We start from the raw sequence: 17,822 nt of genomic DNA on the forward strand, positions 1-17,822 counted from the left end.
GATGCTTACTCCTTGGAAGGAAAGTTATGACCAACCTAGACAGCATATTGAAAAGCAGAGATATTATTTTGCCAACAAAGGTCCGTCTAGTCAAGGCTATGGTTTTTTCAGTGACCATGTATGATGTGAGAGTTGGACTGTGAAAAAAGCTGAGCTCCGAAGAATTGATGCTTTTGAACTGTGGTGTTGGAGAAGACTTGCAAGTCCCTTGGACTGCAAGGAGATCCAACCAGTCCATCCTAAAGGAGACCAGTCCTGGGTGTTCATTAGAAGGACTGATGCTGAGGCTGAAACTCCAATACTTTGGCCACCTCATGCGAAGAGTTGATTCATTGGAAAAGACCCTGATGCTGGGAGGGATTGAGGGCAGGAGAAGGGGATGACAGAGATGACTGGATGGCATCACTGACTCGATGCACATGAGTTTGAGTGAACTCTGGGAGTTAATGAGGGACAGGGAGGCCTGGCATGCTGCGATTCATGGGGTTGCAAAGAGTCGGATACAACTGAACAACTGAACTGAACTGAATGGACCTAACATTCCAGGTTCCTATGCAATATTGTTCTTTACTGCATCTGACCTTGCTTCTATCACCAGTCACATCCACAACTGCTTGGTGTTTTTGCTTTGGCTTTGTCTCTTCATTCTTTCCAGAGTTATTTCTCCACTGATCTCCATTAGCATATTGAGCACGTACCAACCTGGGGAGTTCATCTTTCAGTGTCTTATCTTTTTGCCTCATCATGGCCTGATAGCTCATTTCTTTTTTGGAGCTGATGATATCCCATTGTCTGGATGTTTATTAACCAATGTTTCTTAACAGATTATTAACATTCACCGAAGGACACCTTGGTTACTTCCAAATTTTGGCAATTAGGAATAAAGCTGTAATATACATCTGTGTGCAGGGGTTTACATGGACATAAATTTTCAGTTCATTTGGGTAAATATCAGGAGACACAATTGCTGGTTTGTATGAGAGTATGTTTCATTTTCTGTGAAGCTGCCACTCTGTCTTCCAGACTTGCTGTACCATTTTGCATTCCCACCAGCAATGAATGAGAGTTCTTATTGCTCCACATCCTTGCCAGTATTTGGTGTTGTCAGTGTTTGGATTTTGGCCACTCTAAAATATATGTAGCAGTGCTTTTTTGTTTTAATTTGCAATTCCTTAATGACATGATGCTGGACTTCTTTTCATATGCTTACTTGCCACCTGTATAGCTTTGGTGAGGTGTCAGTTCGGGTGTTTTGCCTATTTTTAATTCCGGTTGTTTTCCAGTGTCTAGGAGCGTCTGCCCAGGTAAGCAGATGTGTTTTCTATGCCTCTGTGTCACCTTCGATGTGAGGCTAGTTGGTTGCCCTCTGACCTAAGTTCTCATGGGTTCAAGAAAAGTCTTGAACTTGCAGCTTGTTGGGCTTACTTTGTTGTAAGGGTGAAAGAAAGAGTTTTATTGTAAGACTGAAAGGTGTGGCTAGTTGTCTACATCTGAGAGAGAAAGCCAGAGAAGGAGAAGAAACCCCATGTTCAACAGTGAAAACCTTAAGAAATTATTGTACATGTGGTATCTATTAGTATATTCCTTATAATACATGTAGCAGCTTTTAAAAGTTAATTAGCTTCCTGAGAAAGGGGCAGTAGGTAAATTCACTGTATTGAAAACAAAAAAGAGTGAACTTCATTTCAGAATTGCCCTGATAGTCTTTCAGCTGCCTTTTGACCTGGAAATGAGAAGGCCAGCTGCAGAAGCATGGTGCTGCCAGTGCTTACTCTCAAGATAGAATTGCAAATGGGAAAGCTGCTCAGGACTTTAAATTAAACTCAACAATATTAAGAATGTAATATATATTTTCTAAATTTTAATAATGTAGCTAAGAAATATAGGACATTTAATCACATACATATACAAAGTAAAAGCCCTGTAGCCTGCTGGTGCTTTTAAAGATGGTTTCTTTGGATGAATGTGATAAACTAGTACCATAACATTATCTCATTTTGAAGATTTTAAATATATACATATATATTCACAAACAGAAAAATCTGTTTTAGACTACCTAAAGTACTGTGGGCTTTGTGCCTACATACTTTGATGGGATTGTCATTTTATGAAATGATGAAACGGAACCTGGTAGAAAAAGTGGATCTGTGTGTCACTTCGTGGTGTAGGTATCCCCATATGGTGCTTTTGTTGAAATAAATGAAAGGAAACTGAAGATGGGAGTTCTGAGTCTAGTAACATTTTTATCTAGTGTTTTGAAGTAGCAGTTTTCCTATTAATTGCCATTCACTCATGAAGCAAACTTTATTGAGTGTTTGTGATGTGCTAATAATGGTTTTGAGTGCTGGGCATCTGGCAGCACAAGAGAGGCGTTGTCCGGGGCAGGGGGCAGCATGGAAGTGGAGGAGCTTCACTCCAGCCTTACAGTGAAACCAGTACACAGTAATACAGTAAGTTCCTTTGAGAATACGATCAGCAGTGCGTGCAAAGCAGGATCAGGTGTTAGGGCGACGGCAGTACGTGACGAAGACGATTTAAGACATCGTGATCAGGGAAATGGAGAAGGCAATGGCAGCCCTCTCCAGTGTTCTTGCCTGGAGAATCCCAGGAACAGGGGAGCCTGGTGGGCTGCCGTCTATGGGGTCGCACAGAGTCGGACACGACTGAAGCAACTTAGCAGCAGCAGCAACAGATCAGGGAAAGCATCTTCAGGAATAAACTTTGTGTTGAAACCTGAAGGAAGAGCAGTTCTGCCTGGGGGAGCTTTCTAGGCAGAAGGAGTACCAAGTACATAGACCCTGACTGGAGAAAAGCTTGGTGTTAGAAGTGAAAGGAGAGCAGTGTGGCTGGAACCAAAGGGAGATCTCAGGAACGAGTCCTAGGATTTTAACTAAAGAAACTAGGGGGGAAAATGGGATACCACTAATTGACATGGAGAGATGAGTGGGGAGGAACTTGTTTGAAATTGAGAAAGAATACTTTTTAAAACATATTAAATCTGAGATACCTGTAGGACATCCACAAGGAGATGGCAGCTTTGAGTTTAGGGGTGAGGGCAAGGCTAGGAAAAATTGCTCAACATTTTTAATGCCATAGATTGATTTCTGGTTTTAACATGATTGAGTGAGTCCTTGGAAACAGTCAAATAGAAAGAAAGTAAAACTACCAGAGACCTGTAAACCCCAACCTCAAGATAAATGTAGAACTTAATGTCAAATGGCGATGCAGACAAAACTGACAGAACATTTTTATATGCATACCATGAACATTATCACAAACACAAAGGCTCTCATTTGGAACTGGAGACAGGAGACTTACGCTGGAAGTTTCCCTGCACCCAGTTAAGCAGAAAGGAAGAAGAAAGAGGGCAGGGAAGAGTGAGTCGCACACATGAGCTATATGTGAGGATCAGACATTTGAGGATTGTGGGGAGGGGATTGTGGGGAGAAAGGCTGCCTTATGTACATACCCACAGCTTCTCATCTTAATTGGCTGGAGAGAAGTTAAAGCACAAAGAACTTGTTCATGCCCATAACTCTTGGTCATAAGGAGATTTCTTAGAAACCTAAACACTGGATACACTAGCCTGCAAAGGAAAGAAGTTCTCTTATTGAAGAGCTGTCACAAGATATATACAAATATATCTCAAAAACAGTAGGGAGAAGGGGTCTGCAAAAGAAAGCTAGTATGGCTGGAGCAACCTTGTAAAATTTTAACTCTGCCACCGTAGGAACTCTGGAGGCAGTGGGTGAAGACATACGTTGCTATGGTTCCCGGGTGAAAGACAGGACGGTAGCTTTTGGAATACAGTGATAATACAGACCAAGGTGGGATTGAGATATTTTATAAAGAAATATTGACAAAACTTAGTGATAAATTGGATCTTGGTTGCTACTGGAATTGAAAGATTAAGAGAGTTGTAGAAAGGATCATCTGTAAATTTCTGGTGTTCATAATTAGATGGAGTTTGTCCTCTTCACCATTGTATCTTTTAGTACTTCATGGAGCACATGGAATGTTCCTATACATATTTGTTGAAAATGAATGAGTATTATTTTAGTTATGAAAAAGTTGCATTCAACTTCAATATAAACAGTCTGAGTAGGAGATGTGTTCTGCTGTAGAATTAGACCTAATAATTTATTCTTTACACTGAAATTTGACCATACATCAAATGAGACCTAGACTGCAGCTTATCTTTGAAAAGTCTTTTAAAATAAAATTTGTGTGTGACAAACTAGATCAAGTGCAGTCTATTTGTGAAAGACATGATAAAATCCTGTATAAAGAAAGTGATATTTTTTTATATTATGGAAGTGATCCCCAGTTTTTTTTTCCTTTACATTTTAGCTTTGTTATAAACATTTCAAGCTTTTATTATTGATAAAAAAATCAGAAAAGGAATATTGAAGTCTTGTTTTCTCCAGTTCTTACTGCCTTTCTGAAGTATACTGAATCACTGATTCACCCACACCTTCATACACTTTATTGTGGAAAATGTTGTTTTTGAAAAAGTGAACTATTTAGGACTAGTATTCATATTAAGGTAAGGAATTGAAACGTGTACAGTATTTTTATTCTAAAACTTTATCTTTCTTCAAACAGTATTTATAACCTGTAGTTCTAGTGTTGGGATAATAAATCTTAATATCATAGCCAATAACACTGCAAGTGCTCACATGGATGTGGTTTACAGGTGCGTCCTGCTCCCTCTTTTGGGAATGAAGCCACCCCAGCAAAGCCTCTATCTTCTTGTGGATTCTGTGGACGAAGGGTGTAACATTACTGAAGGTGAACAGACGTCCACCAGCTTATCTGGGACTGTGGCAGAGCTTTTGGCTGGTCACCACGAGTTCTTTCCACCGTGGCTATTGCTTCTCTGTTCTGCCCGAAAACAGAGCAAAGCTGTTACTAAAATGTTTACTGGTAAGTGTAATTCCTGCCATCTGCAAATGTTTTCACTGCTGAACTTAAGACTTGTATTTCTTTCTCAGAGGAGAGTACTCAGTTGAAAATTTGGTCCTTGTTTCTGCTGTTCTCTCAGCTGTTCTGTTCTGTTAGCGATTTTCAACTTTTTAAAGTGGTATTAAAAACAGGCCATAAAATATTTTAAGTTAATTTAATAGTAACTTTTTTTTTCAAGATTCTTTACCTAATAACTTCCTTAGCAAAGGTGAGGGCTACATATTTTATGCTGATGTTTCCTGATCGGCTTATATTTCTTCTAATTAGACTGAGCATCCTGAGGGTACGGAATATACCTCCTTAAAAATCAATGGCAGTTTGTCTAAGATGTTTTTCCTGGTTTTAGAGGAGAGACAGAGTCGACAGCCTTTGAGGGTACCTCTTGAAGTAGATCCTTTATTTTTTTAAACCCTTTTCCTATGTGTGAGAAAGTAATCTATGTAATGTTTAAAAGTACGTGATCAGGTTTTTTTTTTTTTTTTTTTCTTTTCTTGTTTCCTGACTTTACTTTTTTTTTTTAACTCCCACAGTAAAGTGCTTACTCCTATTAGATTATGTAAAGTGCTTTTTTTTTTTTTTGTGCTGTGGGAATGAAAAGGAGCATAAAACAAGGACCACTCACAGGATTTATAGTGTAATTGGGGAGATAATAATTAAGTTATTGGTTAATTAGCTATATCACTTTAAAATAGTTCTGTACATCTTACATAAGGGTGAAATCTTACTAATTTGCTAAAACGGCTTCCTTTAACCAGATTTATTCCCTCTCTTTTCAATTGCCTTACTAATAATACCTTTTGATTTGGTTTCCATTATGCTATTCTGTTTTGTTGTTATTGGAAATTGAGTTGATAAAAGTCAGGGAATTAACAGGATGAACTTGGATATCTCTTAGTATGTCAGGTACAGGTAAAGTTGAAGCCCCTTTTGGTTTATTTCATCTCATTTCTTTCCCTTCTTCATTTGAGACAACCAGTGTTATTGGTTTATTTTTGTCCTTTTAGCTCATATTTTTCATTTTGTCTATTTTTATATTTTACGTAAATGAAACGCTGCATACACCATCCTAGCTCTTCCCATTCACTGGCTGTGTGACCTTATGCAACTTCCAATACAGTCTGTGCCTCAGTGCCTTCATCTATGAATCGATGGTTATTACATGTTTCTATTACTTTCCCCATAGAGTATTTTTGTGTGTGAGTCTAAATGACAAGTCTTATTATGCGACTTAGAACAATGCCTAGTACATAATAAGTGCTTCATAAATGTATCACTACTATTGTTATCATTTCACTAAATGAAAAAAAAAAACAACAAAAACAATGTTTTTGAGCCTTGTTTCTATTACTACTTTTAAATCCAGTTCATTGCTTTTAACTGCTGTATATTATTCCTTCCCATGAATAAATCTCTAGTTTTTCCATTATTCTGTTTATGGACATTATTTCAGTTTTTCATTATTACAAGAAATGCTTCATGAATGTGCTTAAACACACCTTCTTGTGCACATGTGCTATAAGTTTATATGATAAAAACATGTGGAATTACTAGAGAATAGAGTATGTACATTTTGAGCTTTAATTTTGACGAACTGCTATCTAGTGTGCTTGAAATAATTTATGTTCCTGCCGGCAAAACATGAAATTTCCCTTTTCTCTATATTTCTGTCGGTTAACATTTGTTATTTTCAGATCTCTTTTTTCTGCTGTAGGGGCTTGTGCTTGATTTTCCCTCTGACTGGAATGATCTTCTCCTGATTCCCAAATCCAGCTTTTATTTATCTGCTGCTGCCACTGCTTTGGTTGTTGCAGCTTTTAGTGATTCTTATGTAGACTTTAATAAAGACTCTAAAAAGTTTTGCCCCAAGTGTTGACTCACTCGAGCTGTTTGTCTTTAGTGATGTTAGAATAGTCTTTCAGAATACAAATCCGCTCACATTATTGTCTTGGTTCTTACTGACTTCTGATAACAAAATCCAAGTCTCATTTCTTCACATAGTACCTGGAATATAGTAGGTTATATATATATATATGTGTGTGTGTGTGTGTGTATTCATATTTGTTTAATTCAGTTGAGTGAGAGTATTTTACTCAGTACTAATTGACCATCACTGATCTTTGCTGCATTTCTAGATTTATTCCTCTTAAGAAAGAGTTCATTCACTCAGCATTTTTTTCTTCTGGAAGATGAATTACACAATTGTCTAATAAATCCATATCTATAAAACAGGATATCATCTCCCTTCCAAAAATGAAATTATGATTCCTTTCAAAGAATTTAAAGTGAGTTTTGAATAGCTGTTAACTAGTATGCTTTTAGGTTGGTTTGAATTTTATTAAGCTGCTTTATTTTTATGTGCTAAAGTTTTGTTAACATGGTTTAACCAAGTTGTATCTTCAGATTGGAGCTGTTTTTGACAATCTAAGATTTAATTATTTAAATTTAGTGACATGTAAAATAATGTAATTTAAAGGTGGTGACAAGTGCTATTCTAATTGTATGCAAATATTCAATTCCATAATTAAGACTAGTGTACATTCGGTTATATGCAGAGACATATGTAAATTTTTCACATGGAAAAGATCAGCTTATAAAAACAAATCTTATTTATGTCTTCTGCAGCTTTTTTCCCTAATCATTTGAGAGGGATCAAAAAAACTTCCCAAAGTGCTTGGATATAGCTAAAGATTTCTAATGCTCTAATGATAAGCGTTTAGTTGAAGTTGAGAGGAGCACTGAACCACTAAACAAATAAATAGTTCGCTTTGTGGACAGTAAAATGAAATAATTTATCTGTCATCAGCGTGTTTTTCCAGAAGAAAAAAAAAACCTGTTTATTATATTTCTAGGTATTGATTGACTTGTTTATTAGTATTAATTGACTTGCTATTAATTTATTTGATTATTAGTTTGTCACATGTTGAACACATTCTCTTTGAAATATGGCAACTTTGATAATCATTTTCAATTGACACCTACTTTTTTGTCCTTAGGTTTTCGAAAAATAAGTTTAGATGACCTTCGGAAGGCATATATCGTTAAGGATGTTCAGCAGTACATCCTTCATCGTTTAGATCAAGAAGAAGCTTTGCGACAACACCTCACGAAAGAAACTGCAGAGATGTTAAATCAACTGCACATTAAAAGTAGCGGGTGCTTTCTTTATCTAGAACGAGTTCTTGATGGAGTTGTAGAAAATTTTATTATGTTGAGAGAGATTCGTGACATCCCAGGAACTCTAAATGGTCTGTATCTCTGGCTGTGTCAAAGACTTTTCGTAAGAAAACAGTTTGCAAAGGTTCAGCCTATCTTGAATGTGATTCTTGCAGCCTGCCGGCCTCTGACCATAACAGAATTATATCATGCAGTATGGACAAAAAATATGTCATTAACCTTGGAAGACTTTCAACGCAAGCTAGATGTCCTTTCCAAACTTCTTGTTGATGGACTTGGAAATACTAAAATACTGTTTCACTACAGTTTTGCAGAGTGGCTCCTGGATGTGAAACACTGCACTCAGAAGTATTTATGCAATGCAGCAGAAGGACACCGAATGTTGGCTATGAGTTATACCTGTCAAGCCAAGAATTTAACACCATTGGAAGCACAAGAATTTGCGTTGCACTTAATTAATTCGAACTTACAGTTAGAGACAGCTGAGTTAGCTCTGTGGATGATATGGAATGGCACACCTGTCAGAGACTCCCTATCTACTTTAATACCCAAGGAACAAGAAGTGCTGCAGCTGTTGGTGAAAGCTGGCGCTCATGTCAACAGCGAAGATGATCGCACATCATGCATCGTCCGGCAGGCCTTAGAAAGAGAGGATTCCATTCGGACATTATTAGACAATGGAGCTTCAGTAAATCAGTGTGATTCGAATGGGAGAACGTTACTGGCTAATGCGGCTTACAGTGGCAACCTCGATGTGGTGAATTTACTGGTCTCTAGGGGAGCAGATTTAGAAATAGAAGATGCTCACGGACACACACCGCTTACCCTGGCTGCTCGACAAGGACATACCAAGGTGGTTAATTGTCTGATTGGTTGTGGAGCAAATATTAATCACACCGATCAGGATGGCTGGACAGCATTGAGATCCGCGGCTTGGGGTGGTCACACCGAGGTTGTGTCTGCACTGCTTTATGCTGGCGTAAAAGTGGACTGTGCAGATGCCGACAGCCGAACAGCTCTGAGAGCAGCAGCCTGGGGAGGACATGAGGATATTGTGCTGAACTTGCTCCAGCATGGTGCTGAAGTCAACAAAGCTGACAATGAAGGCCGAACTGCTTTGATAGCGGCTGCCTACATGGGACATAGAGAGATTGTGGAACACCTGCTGGATCACGGAGCAGAAGTCAATCATGAGGATGTCGACGGCAGGACTGCACTCTCTGTGGCTGCACTTTGTGTTCCTGCAAGTAAAGGACATGCATCGGTCGTTAGCCTTCTGATTGATCGAGGTGCTGAAGTTGATCACTGCGATAAAGATGGCATGACGCCCCTACTGGTGGCTGCCTATGAAGGACATGTCGATGTGGTTGACTTGCTTCTAGAGGGGGGAGCTGATGTCGACCACACGGATAACAATGGGCGTACACCCCTCCTAGCTGCCGCGTCTATGGGTCATGCCTCAGTTGTAAACACGCTTTTGTTTTGGGGTGCTGCTGTGGACAGCATTGACAGTGAAGGGAGAACAGTGCTTAGCATAGCTTCAGCCCAAGGAAACGTTGAAGTAGTCCGTACTCTGCTGGACCGGGGCTTAGATGAAAATCACAGAGATGATGCTGGATGGACACCTTTGCACATGGCAGCTTTTGAAGGCCACAGATTAATATGTGAAGCACTTATTGAACAAGGTGCTAGAACAAATGAGATCGACAACGATGGGCGGATACCTTTCATATTAGCTTCACAAGAGGGTCATTATGACTGTGTTCAAATATTACTGGAGAATAAATCCAACATTGATCAGAGAGGTTATGATGGAAGAAATGCTCTGCGGGTCGCTGCATTAGAAGGACACCGGGACATTGTTGAATTGCTTTTTAGCCATGGAGCTGATGTTAACTACAAAGATGCTGATGGTAGGCCAACACTTTATATTTTGGCCTTAGAAAATCAGCTTACAATGGCTGAGTATTTTTTGGAAAATGGTGCAAATGTGGAAGCAAGTGATGCTGAAGGCAGGACAGCACTTCATGTCTCGTGCTGGCAAGGCCACTTGGAAATGGTGCAGGTTCTGATCACCTATCATGCTGATGTCAATGCTGCTGACAATGAAAAGCGCTCTGCACTGCAGTCTGCAGCCTGGCAGGGCCACGTCAAAGTGGTGCAGCTTCTCATTGAACATGGCGCCGTGGTGGACCACACGTGTAATCAGGGCGCCACCGCGCTCTGCATTGCAGCCCAGGAAGGACACATTGACGTCGTGCAGGTTTTATTAGAGCACGGTGCTGATCCAAACCACGCTGATCAATTTGGACGTACTGCTATGCGAGTTGCAGCCAAAAACGGACACTCTCAAATAATTAAATTATTAGAAAAATATGGTGCATCCAGCTTGAATGGCTGTTCTCCATCTCCTGTTCACACGATGGAGCAAAAGCCTCTACAGTCAGTGTCATCGAAGATGCAGTCCCTAACAATTAAATCAAACAGCTCAGGCAGCACTGGTGGTGGGGAAGCGCAGCCTTCGTTGCGCAGTTTGCCAAACGGGCCAGCTCATGCATTCAGTTCTCCTTCAGAATCGCCTGATTCGACAGTTGATCGGCAAAAGTCATCATTGTCAAATAATTCCTTGAAAAGCTCAAAAAATTCATCTTTGAGAACTACTTCATCTACAGCAACGGCTCAAACAGTGCCAATCGACAGTTTCCACAGCTTGTCATTTACAGAACAAATTCAGCAGCACTCGTTGCCGCGCAGTAGAAGTCGCCAGTCGATTGTCTCCCCGTCTTCCACAACACAGTCCTTGGGCCAGAGCCATCATTCACCGAGTAGTGAGTTTGAGTGGAGTCAAGTCAAGCCCAGCTTGAAGTCAACAAAAACGAATAAAGGGGGGAAATCAGAAAATTCCAACAAATCTGGGTCAGCTGGAAAAAAAGCTAAACAAAATAATTCTTCACAGCCGAAGGTCCTAGAATATGAAATGACTCAGTTTGATAAAAGAGGACCCACAGCCAAATCTGGGACCAGTGCACCATCTAAGCAGATGCCAGCAGATTCACAGTGTAAAATCATGATTCCTTCAGCTCAGCCAGAAATAGGTCGATCTCAACAGCAGTTCCTTATTCACCAACAAAGTGGGGAACAGAAGAAGAGAAACGGTATAATGACAAATCCAAATTATCATCTGCAGAGCAACCAGGTTTTTCTCGGTAGGGTTTCAGTCCCACGGACAATACAAGACAGAGGGCATCAGGAAGTGTTAGAAGGATACCCTTCCTCGGAGACGGAATTAAGCCTTAAACAAGCTCTGAAGCTTCAGATTGAGGGTTCTGACCCTAGCTTCAACTATAAAAAGGAAACACCATTATAAAAGGTAACATTTCATCAACATAAAGAATAAATATCCAAAGTATGGTTCCCTCCATATATTGTTCCCTTAGAATGCTCTTTTCCCTAATCCACATGGCCAGCTCCTTCACCTCATCACTATCTGTGTCCTCTTCTCAGCAAGATCCTCCCTCCTTACTCTTTGGAATTTGAATTCTACCACCTCCACCACTCCCTTTCCCCCTTTTCTGCTTCACATTAGCCATGGTACTTATTTCTTAACATGGTTTATATACTTTATTATGTTTATTATTTGTCCCCTCTCATCTGAAATGTCAGCCTTGTGAGGGTAGGGATTTTTAATCTCTCTTATTTACCACTTTATTCCATGTACTTGGAATACTGCTTGGACACATAGCAGTTTCTCAGTAAAAATGTTTTGTACGAGTGAATGAATGAATATGCTATTTATGGATCTCAAATCAAAGATTCCTTCCTATACAATCATACTCCCCCTTAAAAGTTCTTTTATGATAACAGAGGTGGGGCTGTTCCCCTTTTAGGTTTGAATAAAGTCGTGTATGTAATGCTTAGTAGGTAGGTAGTGAATGTTAATTTCCTTCCTTTTTTCACCCTGGAAGAAATTAAAAAATTAATCATAAAAGGTAACTTTTATTATGACAGATCTCTTAAGAATCTTTCAAGTGAAATTTACACATATCAAAAGTAGATATTTAGGGTATTCAAGGACCAATATTTAAGTGTCAGAATTGTTTTAAACCTCAAAGTTATATTTATTAAATAAAAACTTTTTTCTCCTTTCTACTACTGTGGATGCTATTCTAATTATAGAGGGGAGGTTAATGGGAAAATTGAATTATAATTTTATATTATGGATACTTTTTCAGAAATACATTTCTCATATTTGAGATAAATTCAAGATTTCATTAGGCATTTTTGCTAAATTATACACAAATATGTTTGTACATGTGTATATACATGTGTATAATTATACACATGTATGTTTGTAGTTTGTACATGTGCTAAATTATACACATGAATGTTTATACATGTGTATAATTATAGACAAGTATTTCCTATACATTCTAATAATAAACATCCTTCAATGTGAATCTGTGGAGGACTGGTGAAATATCATTCAAACATAAGTCGTATAAAAGTAGTTAATTCATTCTCCAATGTGATTTATTTTTAAAATATTTAGTTCTGATGGTACAGCCCTCTAACTCTCATGATATCTTTTGTAAATATTAAGTGTGGGTATATATTTTACAATAAAACATATGAATTAAGGTGAACACTTGTAGAATATTTAAGTAATTTATACTTAGTGAATCTCTAATAGGTCTACTTTTGTGCTTTACATAGTAAATATATATATATATATATATATATATATATATTCTTATGTGAAAGTGAGAGTCACTCAATTGTGTCCGACTCTTTGCAACCCCATGGACTATACAGTCCATGGAATTCTCCAGGCCAGAATACTGGAGTGGGTAGCCTTTCCCTTCTCCAGGGGATCTTCACAACCTAGGGATTGAACCCTTTCTTATGTAGATTTTAAAACTATATGTAGTTATATTTAATAAATGTAACATAGAAATTAATTTTTTTTTAACTTTTGTATTAGTTTCCTATTCTGTGAAACAGAAGACATTGTGATTGGAGTGATTCTTCAGCTACTGGATGAAAATATAAAATGCCTGTTGATTTGCTGAAAAAAAAAAAAGAAGAATGTGATACCTGCAGTACAGTTACCTTAAATACTGTCATGTGCCTAAGTAGTAAGGCTGCCTTCTCAATGTAACCCTCTGTGCTTAAAAAATTTCATTTTGTGTGCTTTGTATTCACTACCCAAGAGTAAGCACTTTTTTTTTTTTTTTTAATGCAGATATATACTGCAGTTCCCTGATAAAAGATGAAAAATATTTTGAGTATTTTAAGTTAATATTTGATAAGTGTGCATGTGCCATGGTCAAATATATATGAAAAGGCAGTGTTCCTTGTATTTATTTTTTTCTTTCTGTGGCAAACGAAACTTAAGCATACTGTTTCAGTCACATTTACCTTGTTGTAGTGTATGGTTTGTCTCCTGTATCCTTAAAAATGTCACTCAATAAAATAAATCATGCAACTCTTTTATGTTCATTACACCTTCAGCATTGGTTAAAAATGTGTTTCTATTTAATGCTACATCAAGGTGAAAAAATAGTTTCGTGAAAGATTTTTTAAAAGTCTAGTATTTTAGGGAGTTGCTCTAAGTAGTTTAAATTTGGATTTCTCAGTGGAATCCTCCTAATCTTCAGCTAAAGGTGTGAAAAAAAAGAAAAAGAAAACCCACACACAGACTATAGGCAGAACAAAGTTCTGTTTCATTGACTGGGATGCAGTTTCACCTTCCTGTCACTTGTCATTCCACATCCAAGAAGACAGACGATCATTCCTGAGGCGTGAAAATTCTCAGGGACAGAGCCAGGCCTCAGTGGCACGTGTGTAGAGGGAGATGTAGCTGTCTATCTGAGGGTAGATTTTTGATCCCTGAACAATTCACTGACTACCCTTCTTTCTTCTTCCATCCAGTTATGTAAAACATCTGCCACCTTGAACTGTGATGCCGGCTTCTCTCTCAGTCGTTTCTGTTTTGTAAATCACTGCATGTCCAAAATAGCCCCTACTCAGAATCAGTTGGATCAATTTTAATGATTAGTTGGATGAGTATTCTTGATGAATATGTGTTGTCCTTCAGAGATGACACTACTAACCTATCTGCCATAGCACAGGTGTATTTTTTAATTGCTATTTGCTAAATAGTAGTAATGGATTTGCACTTTTCTGTCCACATACTCTTTCCTGTTTTACTCTTTGGACAATCACTTCTAGAATGATAGATGCCAGGATTAGAGGTGAAGTCTGTAACCAAGGAAACTAAAGTCAACTGTTTAGATGAGCATGTGACTCACCACCTTGACCTCCTGGATGGACACTTTAACCAGTTGAGCTAGCTTGGTGGGTTTTATGCATGTCTGGAGAGGGTCAAATTTATTGTTTAGAAACCAAGGTTGCAGGTTTGATCTTTGCAAAAGCCCTGGGATCCTACAAAACCCAGAAATTCTATTCTTTCCATGTGCTGTTGATGAAGAGGAATAGGAAAGAGAATTTGGAGATTCAGCACAAAACCATTGCAACTACTGGACAAAAATCTTTAGAAAATGTCTTAGTATCTGAGGTCAGTAATGTCATCTTCATATATGAAGGACACATACATGACGCATTGTTCACAGAAACAGGAAGAAATATGTAGTTGGTCGTGACAAATGTTTCACTTGATCTTCCTGTAAGGCTTTTGTTTTTGCTTCTGTTTTTTAAAGTCAGCGAAACTTGGGTGTTTGTATCATCGGTAAGTCATAATCAGAATAGGAGATAAATTCAATCAATATTAAGGTGACATGGCAATATTTATAACTCAAATGTGAATGTTTCAAGTGTTGAATTTTTGTCCCTATGGGACATTTATTAAATACACTTAATAGGACTCTTGCAAAGTAGCCTTAAAAGTGTTAATGATTCTGTTAATAACTATGAACACATCCTATTATTAGAACCAACTCTACTCATATCTCAAATACAGTACATTTACTTAATTTAGAAGAGGAAGCTCTAATTTCTTATTAGGTGTATTTTTCTTTAGAAAGAGAATCTTGAAAGCTGCCAGTTTTTCTATTAAACCTTGAATTATTGGAATTGTATTTATTTAATTTTATTGTTTTTACAAAAATGCACCTTGTGGCCAACGGGCAAAGATATGACTCGTGACACAAGGGATTTCTGTTTTCTGAAGAGCTCAGTGTTTTCACATCCATACTATATTCACTTGAAACAGTTGGTAGGAAGAGAACCTGTTGGAGAAATACACTTTTCAAAAGTAAATATTCCTCTGGATGTTTGTATATGAACTAAGTTTTGGAATAGAACAGCAATGGCTTTCAGTAAGGATAAGGCTAATATGGGGGTGGAAGAAGCCCTGCTTTGCTGATTGGTTTCTGTGGGGATTTATTTAATACCATGACTGAAAATAACTTCTGTTCCATTGAGACTAAAAATAGTCCCATAAATAGAAAACTCCTAAGTAACTTTTTTAAATAAAAAACATTAAATTTTGTAAATCACCTGCTGCCACAATACAACTGTGATGCCATATGCTTTTAAACAGTTTTATACCCTTCCATTTGTGTTCCTTTCCTAAAAGTCATGAGTTGATAGCAGAGGAGGTGATTAAAAAAAAAAATACAGTAATGAAAAATAAAGTCTCCATGTGTGTAGGAAAGGTTTTGGAAGGAAAATGGACCAGAACCCAGTGTGTTCTGCAGAATACAGCCAGTTATGTTGCGTCCCTCCCCCTCACCCCCCACACCTACCAGAATCCTCACCAAAAGTAGTTCACTGCTCGAAAAACAGGAGTAAGTACTTTTTCCAATATTGTTTGCCTATGCAAATACTTGTTTTACTTTAAATGTCCTCCATTTACACTTTGCAGCAAATGTAGTTGCAGACAAATGCTTTTTCTTTTTGAATTTTTCCCTTGGTTTGGGGGTATGTAAATAGCCGAAAAATGTACATTGAATTTCACATTGTAAAAGTTTTATTTTATTCCTTGTATTATATTAAGCAAAAATCCCTATGTAAATGAAAGTGCATAATAAATATATTTGCTTTACAGAGAATACCTTGTTTTAATTTTATCGTTGAATCCGCAGAAGGTGCATGGCATGCTTACAGTAGAAACAACTGTCTGTTAACTTCTTTTAAGTACTGAGGAGATGAATTTGGAAACATTTTACAAAGAAAAAAATGAGATAGAAAAACTTTCAAAGGAAGGTAGAAATTAAAAAGATCTAGCCTTAGTATCTTCCTAAAGCTTTTATAAGGACTTAATATTCTCTACCCTTCCCCAGTAACACCGTATCTCTCACTATGTCAGGTTTCCCACCTCTGAAATTGCAGTAATCCAGTAAATTGTATGCATGTATGCTCCCTGATCCTCAGAACACTGTGGGCATCTTAAATTTGATATATTGGGGGTTTTGTTGCAAAACTTGTCATTCATTTTCAAAATAAGTTTCTATTCTTCACTCAGTAAACTTAGGTCACTTCATGACTTTCTGCTTCCTCTAGCAAAACACAGTGTGTGTGTGTGTGTGTGTGTGTGTATACTCCAAATAGCTTGTAAAGTCAGCAAGGCATGTTCTGATAGGTAATTCTACAGTAATGACAGGGTTCTATTGTAATTATCTTACATTCTTTATAAAGTTGTTAGAATAGTAAAAGTCTTACTCTAAAAATTTTTCATAATTTTTAACAGAGGTGGTACTGTACATAGAATAATTTTAAGCTGTCTGACTAAATAAACGTACATGGAGTTTTCTAGCTGGTGGTCCAAGGAAATACCCTGGGAACTTGGCAGTGACTAATGTTTTCGCTCCTTTGCCTAAGAGTTGGAGGGAATCCAGCTAATAGTAGTGAGATGCACACCAAAGGCATAGATTCCCGAATTTCTGGGAAAATTTTATTCATCATGCAAATACTACCACTAACTCATCTTTAAGATAGGATCTCTGCATTGTTGTACGGCAGAAACGAACATGACATTGTAAAGCAGTTATCTTCCAATTAAACAAGGAGCACAACGCGTGTGCACACACACACACACGCAAAAAGATAGAGTCTCTGCCTGTCCTGCTAATACAGTAAAGCATCCTAAAATATGTCCCAAAAGAACTGATGCTACATTTTTAATGAGTGTCTGTTACTCCTATTTTGTTTGTAAACTTAGGATGAACTATAACGTATACAGGAAAATGCACAGGTTCTAAGTAACTGTCCTATACATTTTTATAAAAACTGAACATACCTGTTGAACCATCACCCTGATCAAGAAGTTGACCACTTCCTAGACATAACCTCCAACAAAGAAAACCACTATTCTTCGCCATATATTGGTGTTGATTGCTTGTTTAAATTTCATAGAAATAGAATCAAACAATGTCTTTTTTTGTGCTGTTTTCTTCCCCTTAATGTTATATTTCTAAAACTTAAACACACTGTATATATAATAGTGGTTTGCCCCTTTTCAATGCTGTATATTACTGTCTTGTCAAACTTATATAGCATGCATTGTGCGAATTTACTATCAAAAATCCATTTTATTACTAATAGGCATTAGGATTGTTTTTGCTTTGGGCTCTTAGAAATTCTGCAGGCAGTAATATTTTTGTGGATATTTTTGATGTCCATCTATAAGCATTGTTTTCATGATGAGTGAAATTACTGGGTCT

General features: G+C 37.7%; 1 protein-coding gene across 2 annotated transcripts in view; it reads left to right on the plus strand.

The window, feature by feature from the left end:
- ANKRD50 (ankyrin repeat domain containing 50) overlaps positions 1 to 16,211 on the plus strand; it is a 40,871-nt gene extending 24,660 nt beyond the window's left edge. For both annotated transcript variants that reach the window (XM_019977754.2, XM_019977753.2), the window contains exons 3-5: positions 4,697 to 4,926; positions 7,959 to 11,509; positions 13,121 to 16,211. In XM_019977754.2, coding sequence (XP_019833313.1) covers positions 4,697 to 4,926; positions 7,959 to 11,506 — 3,778 coding nt within the window. In that variant the 3' untranslated portion in view covers positions 11,507 to 11,509; positions 13,121 to 16,211. The remainder of the gene's footprint in view (positions 1 to 4,696; positions 4,927 to 7,958; positions 11,510 to 13,120) is intronic.
- Positions 16,212 to 17,822: the final 1,611 nt, after the last annotated feature.

The sequence above is a fragment of the Bos indicus genome, chromosome 17 (assembly GCF_029378745.1).
Source record: "Bos indicus isolate NIAB-ARS_2022 breed Sahiwal x Tharparkar chromosome 17, NIAB-ARS_B.indTharparkar_mat_pri_1.0, whole genome shotgun sequence".
NCBI classification, from domain to species: Eukaryota; Metazoa; Chordata; class Mammalia; order Artiodactyla; family Bovidae; genus Bos; species Bos indicus.